General features: G+C 37.5%; 1 protein-coding gene across 4 annotated transcripts in view; it reads left to right on the top strand.

The window, feature by feature from the left end:
• Window positions 1–12,579, top strand: part of Dcx (doublecortin) — a 64,687-nt gene that overhangs the window by 48,478 nt on the left and 3,630 nt on the right. Inside the window, exons 3-6 of one of the 4 annotated variants that reach the window (XM_052170981.1) lie at window positions 4,409–4,511; window positions 5,895–6,017; window positions 9,540–9,634; window positions 10,788–10,790. In XM_052170981.1, coding sequence (XP_052026941.1) covers window positions 4,409–4,511; window positions 5,895–6,017; window positions 9,540–9,634; window positions 10,788–10,790 — 324 coding nt within the window. Of the gene's footprint in view, window positions 1–4,408; window positions 4,512–5,894; window positions 6,033–9,539; window positions 9,635–10,787; window positions 10,791–12,579 lie in introns of all 4 variants that reach the window. The other 3 variants (XM_052170979.1, XM_052170982.1, XM_052170980.1) reach the window with 3 other exon arrangements.

Genomic DNA, 12,579 nt, shown 5'->3' with positions numbered 1-12,579 from the left:
GTGCTTACTGATCAATATGGGGGAGTTGAGATTTCACTAAAAATATTACACATGCCAAAAGTGAGTCTCGTAGATTTGTAAATCTTCCTAAGAACATTTCTTTCTGAAGAATTATGTATGTGAATTATAGAATATAGTAACAGCAGGCATATGCAAGAATAGCCATTAGCTATAATATATGGATAAAGAATCTAATCAACCCTAAACCAAGTCACACGGAGAATTTTCCATTTACAGCTAATAAACTCAAACTGCTTCTACACAGTGATTTGTTACCTCCATTTCTGCACTTGATACTGGATCATCCAAATAATATATTGTTCATGCTAATGTACACCCGTGCTGCCCTCCCTCTCCCTACTCCCACTTTATTTAAAAGCATGAGGTAATGGTTTAATGTTAATGTGAGTTAATTTCATTGATTTTTGTGCTAGTGGTTGATTAACTATAAAGGTGAGTGTCATACATGCTTATGCATTCTCCCCTTGAGAGAACTTAGAGTGAGCTGATGTCAGCAAGATGTTTATTCTTCAAGGATACTGGGATGTCACAATGAGTATTAGGTTACCACACTTGTCACTTTCTTCTAAAAATGATGGCCTCAGAGAGCTAATTAGAAAATAACAGTGACCTGTTTAAAGTATGAGCCAAGATGGAATTCATGTCACAGTGTCACCTGAAAATCTAAAAAGCAGGCATCAATTATTTCATTTGAGATTTGTTTCTTATACCCCATCATCAATTGTCTTTTTCTTTTCTTTTATTCTCTCCTTTTTCTTCTTAAAACTCTTCCTTCTCCTTGTTCTTCTCTTCCTCCACATACTCAGTGTTTACTAATGAGCAATGTTTTTCTTGTCCATGGATTAAAAATATAGTTAAAAACAAAACTTTGTTTTTCAACGTGACAGTCTAATGAGTATTAGACATGGAATGAAACTAGTCTCCTGTCTAGAGCTTTAGGGAGTCATGTTCGCCTAAGCAATTAAATTATTTTGTTCTGAATTGAAGCAGGATGCCTGAGTGTTAGTCCCCACTCTTTCATGAGCCAACTGTGTATCCTTGGGAAGCTTTGATTCTTTGTGTCTTGACATTCTCATTTTTTTTAAGATGGAAAAATGTTCTATTTTCTCATCATATAACAAAGATGGGGGCTGCTATGTCTCAACATCGACAGTATTTTCAAAAAACTGGGTATCCACACACACAAGACATATTTGTCTATATTTTGAAGCCAGTAAAATAGGGAGCAGGATCACACAAGAAACCTGATGCTGAACAGATGGATTGCAACATGAATGTGTCTGAAGCCAGAACACCATTGTGAGTTTGTCAAAAACATAGGGAACATTGCCTTTCTTATAAGATCCCCAAGGGAAGGGCTTGAGTTTGGTGGAGAATGGGGATGTTGTAGCAGCAAGTGCTCTAGAAATCTGTACTGCTTTGTTATCCAAGAATAAGATATCATGACATGTAACTGGGAAGAAAAATCATCTATTCAATATTCTACTTTTAACAATTAAGATAGCTCTGTGAAAATCAACATCTGAATTTGTAGACATTTATCATTTCTTATTCTTTTTTGGTGGCCAAACTTGCCATTTTACTTTATTTTTTATTAGATATCTTCCTTATTTACATTGCAAATATTATCCCCTTTCCTGGTTTCTCCTCCAAAACTCCCTACCCTATACCCCCTCCCCTGCTCACAAACCCACCCATTCCTGCTTCTGTCCTGGCATTTCCCTATAGGGGGCATTGAGCCTTCACAGGACCAAGGGCCTCTCCTCCCATTGATGTCCAACAAAGCCAGCCTCTGCTACATATGTGGCTGGAGCAATGGGTCTTCCATGTATACTTTTTGGTTGGTGGTTTAGTCCCTGGGAGCTCTGGGGGTACTGTTTGGCTCATGTTGTTTTTCCTGTGGGGCTGTAAACCCCTCCAGCTCCTTGGGACCTTTCTCTAGCTCCTCCATTGGGGATCTTGTTGTGTTAACATAAACTTATTCTATTTGACCTACAGTTTTGGGCATTTACTATTTTATTTTATGTGTAGCCTTTGGTTGATGGTTTAGTCCCTGGGAGCTCTGGGGGTACTTGTTGGTTCATACTGTTGTTCTTCCTATGTGGCTACAAACCCTTTCAGCTCCTTTGGTCCTTTTATTATTCTTACATTTGTGTTTTACTTTTTAAAAGTTTCTGAATAGTCATGTTTTTTCCTATCCACAACTCTTTCTTCTTTTTATTTTTCATTTTATATCCATTAAAATTCTTTTAATGTTTCTCCTTCCTCTCTTCTTCTTATTCAGTCCAATCAGAAACAACCAAAGCTAAATTCTTATTAGACCATAAACTCTTAATCAGGATCCATAAGGAAATTCAGAGGGAGGGATGGGCCTGGTCTCTTGTCCAGTGACAAGGACTAGCCCTGAAAGCACAATCAGTTCTTGAAAGAAAATGCTAATTCCTGAAGATAAACAGGGTAGCTCAAGGGTGAGACATTCCTTACTCATGAATAAAAATGAAGGGAGAGCCTCAATCAAGAAAACAATACAGACCAATTTGGTATATAAAAGTTAAAAGTTCCAGATTGTATTGATCCAGTGATCCAAGCCATTGGCAGGCAATCTAGAGTAGAGCTCAGAGCACTTAACTGACCTCTTTTACTGGACATGATTCCCAGACCACATGAAGAATATCCATTGGACTAACCTTGTCAGTCAGAGTCTGGGTTACTTAAATATGACTGTTAATCAATAGCTTCCATGACACCTCTATGTTTTCTTGTCCTTGAAACTAAGTTGAAAGATGCTCTGCTTCATCGTGTATCATGCCATTAGCCTGTGATCTCTGTGATATATTTGTGAGTCTCATTCTTCTGCCTCCCAGTTTCCATAGTCTATGTAGGTATCCATATTACTGGGTAGTTAAAGTCACATTGGATAGATCTGATTGCTTAGATGTATCACTTTTTACCTGGACTACTTCTGACTCTCAGGTTTTTAATCCCTAAAATAGTGCTTTCTGATATGAAATAAGACAACAGATTTGGAAGTACTCTGGCCAATCTAAGTCCTATCTCAGAGTAAGCATTTAATCAATAGTAGCTCTAATTGATATTATGTGATTGTGTAGTAAATTAATGGAGGATAGTCACTCTGGCTGCCAAAGGACACGGGTGTGTTTGATGAGGATTCTGCTTATAACTAGGATTAAGCTTAATCCCAATGACCCTGGCAGCCTGCCCATCTCCCTTCCTTCCCGTGGCATTTCATAAATGATTAGGAAGTTTAGCCAGTAAGAGGTAATGTTTAAGCATCTCTCTCTTTGTGTAAGGCTTGTAATCATCTTGTGTGGGGAAAGAAGAGATGGAAGAGATCTTGGACAAGGGATGATGCTATTAATATAAACATTTTTTTTTAAAAAATTGCAACATATTGCTTACTGCACATAACAAACTGTTGTTAGTCTGTGAGGTCTGTGCCTTTGGAAAGCCATTTCCTGGCAGCTTGAATGAGATTCTTTGAACAATTAGAGACTTTGAACACTTTACAAGCCAAGAAGTTGGATGAGCATGGTTTGGACTCCATGGTTTCTCTTGGGGTTTGCCTGATGTGCTGGATTGATTATCAGATATAATTAGGAAAGCTGAGAAGTGTGCAGCTACAGGAATCAGGATACTTTCCCAGGGAACCTCAATTTCTCTGTTCAAAATGGAGCTGAGAGACTAATTCCACTGTAAAACACACAAACAAACAAACAAATAAACCAAAGTAGCAATGCATATCATACTCAAAGGCAAGAGTCCTGGGAACATGGCTTTATGGTACCCTTTGCCATTGATGAGGTTTAAAATGGTCAACATATATTTCCTCTTTTCAATGTGGAATGAAATTCTAATTCATTACTGTACTAGTATTTTTTAAACCAAGAGTCCAGTCTTCATACATCCAAAGAAAAAATTAAAATAATCTACCTTTAGAACACATACATATGAAGAGAGGAGTTTGCAACTTTGGGTATGCTACAAGGATCTGGACATCAGAAGCTGCATACAATCTTTCTCACTTCCTTGGCCTAGACCCAAAATTTGCCTAGACCATGAGTACTTTGAAACATATGCGGGCTGACTTTTTGTCCAAGGGAACCATTTGGGCATCATCTCAATCTTAGTCTTGATATGCGGAGACACAGTGACCATACCTGAAACATGGAAAGGCAATGATACTTTTATGTTTACTTACCAGGGATCATAGACTGAATGTGATTGTTATTTTCAGAATAAAAAGAGAGAGAAATGCCTGAGAGTTAGTGTTGATGGCTTAGATGTGAAATTGTGTCTCTTGTCGATGTATGAAGTTAATGTTATAAGGATATAAAGTACTAATCCGGTATTTCTGCTTTCTCCATAGGTCACCTGTCTCCATGATTTCTTTGGTGATGATGATGTGTTCATTGCTTGTGGTCCTGAAAAATTCCGATATGCTCAAGATGATTTCTCGTTGGATGAAAATGGTAAGTATGATGACCACTGGGATTTGTTTTGCTTTTCTTCTTGTCCTTTCCATCCCTTAGGATTTTCATGAGTGTATGTGGCCTAGAGAATACTCAAAAATGATATCCCAATGGGCTGATATTGTTAGTATTTCTCCCTTGTATCTGTATATGTGACACACTAAGTGACATGTCGACTCTATCTTCCAGAAGCCTTCATACTACATGAAACTTATCATTTACCCCAATTATGGTTTCAATTCTTGAACCATACACTGTTTCATATAAGCTAGCCTGCACCATCAAGAGAAAACTTCTATAGTAACAACTACACATATATTGTACATATACTTTTCCCCCAATCATTCTTCTCTGGCTTTTTGGGGTATGGAAATGGCCACATTTTTTAGAAAGTTATTTTCCCCATTCTATTCTTAGTGTCAAGCTCCATTCCCACCTTTGTAATTGCTTCCCTATTCTCTCTGCAGTTTGACTCACGATTCCAGAGATTTGTTTACTTTAAGACCTGAACACCTATTAGTTTAAGCTCCATGCACAAGTTATAAGTGAATTAGGCCACACAAGAGATCTAGGAAGTTATAAAGATGGAAAGACATTAAATATACATTTTTCACTTAGGAGTAAAATATGAGAAAACCAAAGAGAGTTTCACTAATAGACAAGCCACAAACAACTCAAAGCTGGGTCCTTTAAAAAAGTGGCCATTTCTACAGTTGTTCTTTTTTTGTAGGCCAATAACCATGAAATAACAAACCAAATCCAGACCATATCCAATTTCCCATTCCCTATGAAACTGTAGGTCTTGATGGTGATCCCTGAAGTTCATTAACCAAAATAGAAAGTGGAACAAACAAACCTGAGCTGTCCACTCAATTGAGCTTCCTTAAAAGTTCAGTTGACCAAGTTACCCTCCATCTGTCTTTTGAGTGTACCTTTAAGTAGGAGTCAACTGGGAGGTTTCTAAACAGAAATTTGTTCTCTACTATGGTGTTTGGTTCTACTTTTCATATCAGAACAATATAAAGAAACTGTGGCCAGAGAGCTGGAGAAATGTCTCAGGAATTAAGTACACTTCTTGCTCTTGCAAGACTTACATTTGGTTCCTAGCACCCACATGGTGATTCACAATCAATCACAAATCTAGTTCCAGGGGATCCATTACTGCTTCTCACCTCTACATACACAGTGCACCAGGCACATACACAGTGCACATACATATGTAAATACACACATACAGACAGACATGCATACAAGAAATGAATACCTTGTAATTCTGAGCCACGTGGTTCATTGGCCTAGGTGGATATTCTGGCTTTGAGATGCCGGCAGTATGCTTAAAGTCTGATTATCCTTTCTAAGCTGCTTATGTTCTTTTGTCCCCAGAATGCAGAGTCATGAAAGGGAATCCATCTGCCGCAGCTGGCCCAAAGGCTTCCCCAACACCTCAAAAGACATCTGCTAAAAGCCCAGGCCCAATGCGCCGCAGCAAGTCTCCAGCTGACTCAGGTAACGACCAAGACGGTGAGTGTTCTTCTCCTATTGTTCATGTTAACTTTATTTACTTTATTTATGAAGGTTGATGCCCTCTGCATGACACAATTGATTTCTTTCATGGTCAACAGTATATCTATGATCTCTATCATTTCAGAGACATAAAAAATCTTGTATGGAGAAAATATGTGCATTTCTCAGGTCCTTTCTACCATGCTTTGTGACAGAGCTCTCTCACTGAGATTTAGGGCTTACTGATTAGGTTAGAATGCCTAGCATGTATCAGGAATCATCCTGTGTATGTCACTCCAGTGCCAATATTATAGGCACATGCACAACCACACTGGCTTTTTAATATGTAATAATCTCTTTAGCTCTTGGGTCATAGGACACAAAACAGCAAAATTCTATGAATGAATTATAATCAGTGGAGTGCCCATTGTTAAACATAAGCAGCCTTCTCTGGTTGTTCTGAATTTCCTGACATACTCTGTTTACTAGAACTAAAATGATAATAATACAAGCTTTGTATATTATATTTTTTGAAAGTTGCATAATTAATTGAACAAAATAATGGGTTTCATATGACATTATATACATATTGTTTAATTTAAATATTTAATGGTCACATTTTAATATCAAAAGGAAACAATCTTAATATAGGTAGATTTTATTTACTAATCCACTCAAAGGTAATCATTTCAACATGTGATCAATATAAGAAATTATTGACATGCTTACCTTCTTTGAAATTGCTCTATATTTTATATTTAATGAGTATATCTGAAATCTGATTAGCCACATTTCAATGTGACAAGTGACTACTTATTGTGCTAAGCAACATAAGAATTTCTTTTGTCTTTAGCTGAGAGAGATTAGCCTCAAGGTAATAATTCTTCACATGAATCAAATGCTGTGGATTTTGCAAAAACCATTTTCATCATCTCCACAGGCCAACACAATAGCACTATGAATTAAGTTACAGGAGAATTATCTAGGCTGTTTTTGTTTAACATTGAGAACCTGAGGTGCAGTGCCTCACTTCTTCCCAATGTCACAAGTATCCAAGCATCAAAACCAGGCATCTTTATCTCCCAGCAGGCATTCTTCGTACTGTTTTACTTACATGAGGTAGAGTCCAGGATTCCCAGTGTGTTGAACGAAAAGATTTCGTTTGCATAGTCCTAGCTTCTCAGTGTCTTTCTGGTCCCACCTCCGGGCCAGGGCTATGGAAAGGCCAAGAGATATTGGGGTGTTTTCTGGTCATTACCTTGTGCTGAATTGAACTCGATGCCACAGGTAAGTTGGTGCTGGTGTCTTTGCTTCTAATGATCTTTGAACATATTCTATGAATTTCCTTAATGTCACTCCAAAGTGAACTGATATCCTTGGCAGAGCTACAGGAAGATGAGAACTACTCACACACATTTTCTCCTTCTTAAAGAAACTCATTTGTACGAAATTATTGCAAGAGTGACTATAGATTAAATTCAGTTGTAGGCACTTGCCTAGCATAAATGAAGTTCTAGGTTCTACCCACAAATATTGCAAGATTGGGTAAATGTGTTTTCCAACAGGGAAGAATCATCTACATTTTATTTAAATACTTGAATTAAGAATATATAATACAGCTGGGCAATGGTGGCACACACCTTTAATCCCAGTACTTGGGAGGCAGAGGCAGGCGAATTTCTGAATTCTAGGGCAGCCTGGTCTACAGAGTGAGTTCCAGGACAGCCAGGGCTACACAGAGAAACCCTGTCTCAAAAAACAACAACAACAAAAATAATATATAATACAACTTGTATTATTCTCTACCTAGACAACTCTTTAATAAGTACACTTGGGACCACTTAGAGACATCATTGTCTTCAGGGATGTATGTATCCTCCAGAGGAAGAAATCCCAGAAGCACTTGCTTAAAAGGAAAGACCTATGTCCTAAAGGCCAAAAAACAACTAGAAAAAGAGAATACATATGCTTTGGAGTCAGAAATCCCTTCACCCAAAATCTTGGCTCTGCTTCCTCTATGCCTGCTTCCTTTTCAAAATAATCCTAGTTTTAAAAATATTTCTAAGGTAGCCAAAAATGTTGAAATTACTTTTACACACCTTATTGCAAAGGGGAACAAATGAACTCTAGTAAGAGAAGAACCGAGAGGATTTGGACTTTGTATAAAGCTGAGAGCAGTGAGACAGTTTTGTGATTCTGAGGAGGAACAGAAAAAAGGAGAGTTGGTTAAGGAAGAGACATTTCCAAGGTGGTCCCCAATTACTAGAGGGCTCAAGATGTTAGTAAGGGGGAAAGGAAGGTTATCTATCAGTCAATGGTGCTACTTCCATTGACTCTGAAGATGAAATGCAACATGATATCCCTTGCAAGACAGTGGTGGAAATGAGGTATATCCTCAGGGAATATTCGTGATATAGAAGCTTAAACCGCAATATTCTTAGACTAACTTTTTACTGAAGTGTTCACTTTCCTTCTTCCCCCACTCTATCTCCCACCTCTGAGACATTTCCCTCCATTTTAATAGCATACTGAAGAATGTTTCTCTAGCAATATAGGGCCTATGATTAAAAAGTGCTTCACCATAAGAATATCTCATGGAAAACCATTTAATTATCCAATTTTCATGTGACAACTTTTTTTTTTCATATTAAACATGCTAATTATCAAGAGGAGAGAAAACAGTTTGAAATTGCAATGGATTTACCGATGTTCAAAAGGCAAATCATCTCGTTTCCATTACATTCTTGACTGGAGACAGGCTGGGGTTCGACCTTGATGCTTTTCACAATTATCTAGGATGAACTTGTTTCTCTCAGCCTTTCACGTTGTTCTTGATCTTTTATTGAAATCTCGTTATCTTTCCTCAGATCTTCTACTATCTCTCTTCTGTTCCATTTTTTTTTCATTTGGTATCTTCTTTAAGATTTACTTTCTGCTTTTCCAATTTATTTCATTCTTCTTACTGACAAGTCTCCCTTCTGTTTCTTCTGGTGTTTTTCATCTAGGACATGGTAGTACAGTAAGAGGAGGTGAATAAAAAAGAATAGAGATTGATAGTGGGTCTGTTCTACATCACTCTCATTCAACTGAGTCCGAATGTGGACATGTCCTAACCTAAAGTACCCATATATCGTCTCCTTAATGTAAGGCATTCTCTGTTTATTATCTTTCTCATCTCCAAAATTAGAATAAAATAATACTTTCTAAAACTGCCTCCCAGAGATGTGACGATCAAACCCGGTAAGTAGAATGAAAAGGTTTAGAAAAGAAATAGAACCCTGTGGCTGAGAAGCACTGGGCAAGGTGATTATGGATGCATTGCACTGTGCAGGACCACATTAACTGAGGATGGAAGTTCTTAGAGCATTTGAAAAACGTGTTTCTTTTCACTTCAGTTTGATACTATCAAATAACTTGGTTGACTTTCTACCTTGTTTGAATGTTCTTAGTGTCTTGGGAAGAGAGAACCTGTTCTTTTATATTCTGTTGGTTTTTATTCTTTCCTTTTCTCTTGCCTTGGGGCAGCAAATGGAACTTCCAGCAGTCAGCTCTCAACACCTAAATCGAAGCAGTCTCCTATCTCTACACCCACAAGCCCTGGAAGTCTGCGGAAGCACAAGGTATTATGTCTCTTATACCTTACTAAACCCCCTTTTGATTCAGTTTCTTAAAAGGCTTGCTAGAGGTATGCTCACCCATTATCCTTCAAAAGTACACTGAAGCCAAGATTCCCTTTTAATGACTCCATTAAATTGAAGTCCCAAGAATCCCAGCATGGAACAAGCCAATTTTATTGAGTTCTCTAATCCTTTCTTTCAACATTTTTCAGTTACATTTTAGCATTCCCCCCAAAATAGTACAATGGTCTCAAATATTCATTTTGAAACAATGATAGAAAGCAAATCAAAACCACTTGCCTCACCATTTCCAACATATAGCAAAGGGGGTGTCGAATGCAACTTCTGTCACTAGGCACTAGTCAAGGAATGTAATATAAATAGAGCAGTAAAAGTTGCACAGAGTTGGGACTGGAGAGATAGCCTGGTAGTTGTGGGCATATACTGCTCTTCTAGAGCATCGAGGCTCACTTTCCAGCACGCCCACCATGTAGCCCACAAACACCTATTACTTCTAGTTCTGAGGAATCTGATATTTTTTTCTAGCTTGCACAGGTACTTCACACATATGCACATACTCATGCTCAGACACAAGCAAACATTACATTTTTTAAAAGTTGCAATAGGTTACTCTCTTTAGATTTGCTGGACATCATCGAACAAATGGACCCACATTTCACTGTGTGCATTCTTCATTTCTAAGGCGATTCTTGCTAATCATATGCAGACAGGAAACAAAAATTTTGTCAATGGCCTTGGGAACCATTTTGACCCCTCAACTAGCCCAAAGAAGCATATAAATTTGGAGATCTTGTTCCACGAGCATTTATTTGCCTAGTACAGAAAACCCTAGGTTTAATGAACACTCCAAAAAATTCCCTAGGATCAATTTCCAAGCATACTCCTTCCCAGAAATCTCTCCTATATAGAGAATTTGGGATGTTAATTGCTTTAAATTTCTTATACTTTAGATAACTATGAATGTGTTTTCCCCCTTCTGATTATCACACTGGAAAGCAAGTTCCACTAGTATTTTTTTTTTTTTTTGTCTTGTCTACTGGCCCCAGGGAAAAGCACACCAATTGACTATCAAATACCAAATGGTCATCCCTAAATATATACATAAAAGTACCATTATGTTACACAGACTAAGCAGGTTGTATTTAGCAACACACACACACACCTTGGTTTTTGAACTATGTATGTAATATATTAATCTTGGTCACCGCAGGACTATTTGCACAATGGAAATCAGCAAATAAATCAATATTATCATTTTACCTAGACAAATCCAATTGTTAAATACTTAAGCACAGGACTGGAGACATGACTCAGGAGGTGAAGGCATTTGTCACTAAGCACAAAAACTTCATTTCAATCCCCAGAACCCACGTGGTGGAAGGAGAAAAAAAAGACACCTGAAAGTTGACCTCTGACCTCCATATGTGTGCTGTGGTTAGGAAAGTGTACACACACAATGTTACTTCAAAACTATTTCCTAGCATATCACTATCTCACATGTCTTGTCTTTACCTTTCTATACAGTATGTTTTTAGTTTCCTGTTTAACTTGACCTTTCCTTGACTGATTACGAATAATGCCCATTTCTTTCCTTTAACGACTCCTTTTATTTCTGGTATTAATCCTGAGCAGAACCTTTGGCTTCTTCCTGAGTGATCGGACTTCAGAATATGCTCTGTGTTACCCAGAGGTTGTGAGATGAATGAAAAGGGCAGTTTTTGTTATTTGCTAAGTAGCAAGGTTTGTTAATATAAACATTCAAAGATGGAAGGGTGTTGTCTCTGATGATGCGATTTCCATGGAGATCTTTCTAGATTCACCACTTCTTAGTGTACCTTCACCCTATGACTTTCTGCAAAGTGTTTCCGCAGAATGTTCCCTATGCCAGCATTTTCCACCGACCAAGGCAGCTTGGACATTTTCTCTGTATACTTGTATCGTTCAGCATTTTGGCTGGTGTGTACATGTAGTTCATTTAGGTTGAGGACCAATTGTTGCTAAATCATTCTGGTGAGTTTTGGCATTGTCAGATTTGTTTCTGCTGGTTGGGCTTGTAGACACATGTGCCTTATTTTTTCCACTCAATTCTATAAACAATTTTAGTCACTGAACAACTGGACAAAGCTCATGGGAGGCAGCACAGTTAGAGTCATACTGTTCTCTCCTTATGAAGTTCTCAGGCTATTGTATTCTTAAGATTGATTTTTCTTAAGACAGAAAAACATGTTAATAAATTATATCATGTTTTTCTGAATAAACTTTAAAATAAAATGTACATTTAGATTTTGATATAGCATACTATTTAAAATATTTTTCTCACTTACAACCTACAAAGGAGTTGTAGTAATAAAATACTCTGCATTCTGTTTTTTTTTTCTTTTTCTTTCTTTTTTTTTTGGTTTTTTTTTTCGAGACAGGGTTTCTCTGTTTAGCCCTGGCTGTCCTGGAACTCACTCTGTAGACCAGGCTGCCCTTGAACTCAGAGATCCACCTGCCTCTGCCTCCCAGAGTGCTGGGATTACAGGTGTGAGCCACCACCGCCTGGCTCTGCATTCTTTTTATATACATTTATGACATATTTCTGTTTTGCCCCACTTGTTTTCTATGTTCTCTTTTTCTATCTGTATATGGATATAAATACATTTACATTTCTTTACATATACAACCTTTACTTTTTACTATTTTTCTGAGTTATCTGAGATTTAAGTTTCAAGTATAGTAATACCCTATTATACTGAAACATCCAATATGTTTCCCAATGGCAAAGTGGTTTTTAACCATGGCAAAACATTGTGAGATTTAATCAACAAAAATATAAAACTGTTATTGTTTGTGCTCAAATTTTATCAATTGCCTCCGTGACATTCTTTTTATGGTCCAGGATCTAATCTAGGATCAAGTGTTGCATTTTTTGACTGTATTTGTGT

This window comes from Apodemus sylvaticus, chromosome X (genome assembly GCF_947179515.1).
Source record: "Apodemus sylvaticus chromosome X, mApoSyl1.1, whole genome shotgun sequence".
In the NCBI taxonomy this organism is placed as follows: domain Eukaryota; kingdom Metazoa; phylum Chordata; class Mammalia; order Rodentia; family Muridae; genus Apodemus; species Apodemus sylvaticus.
The sequence above is the reverse complement of the archived record's forward strand: the minus strand, read 5'-3'. Positions and strand labels throughout refer to the sequence as shown.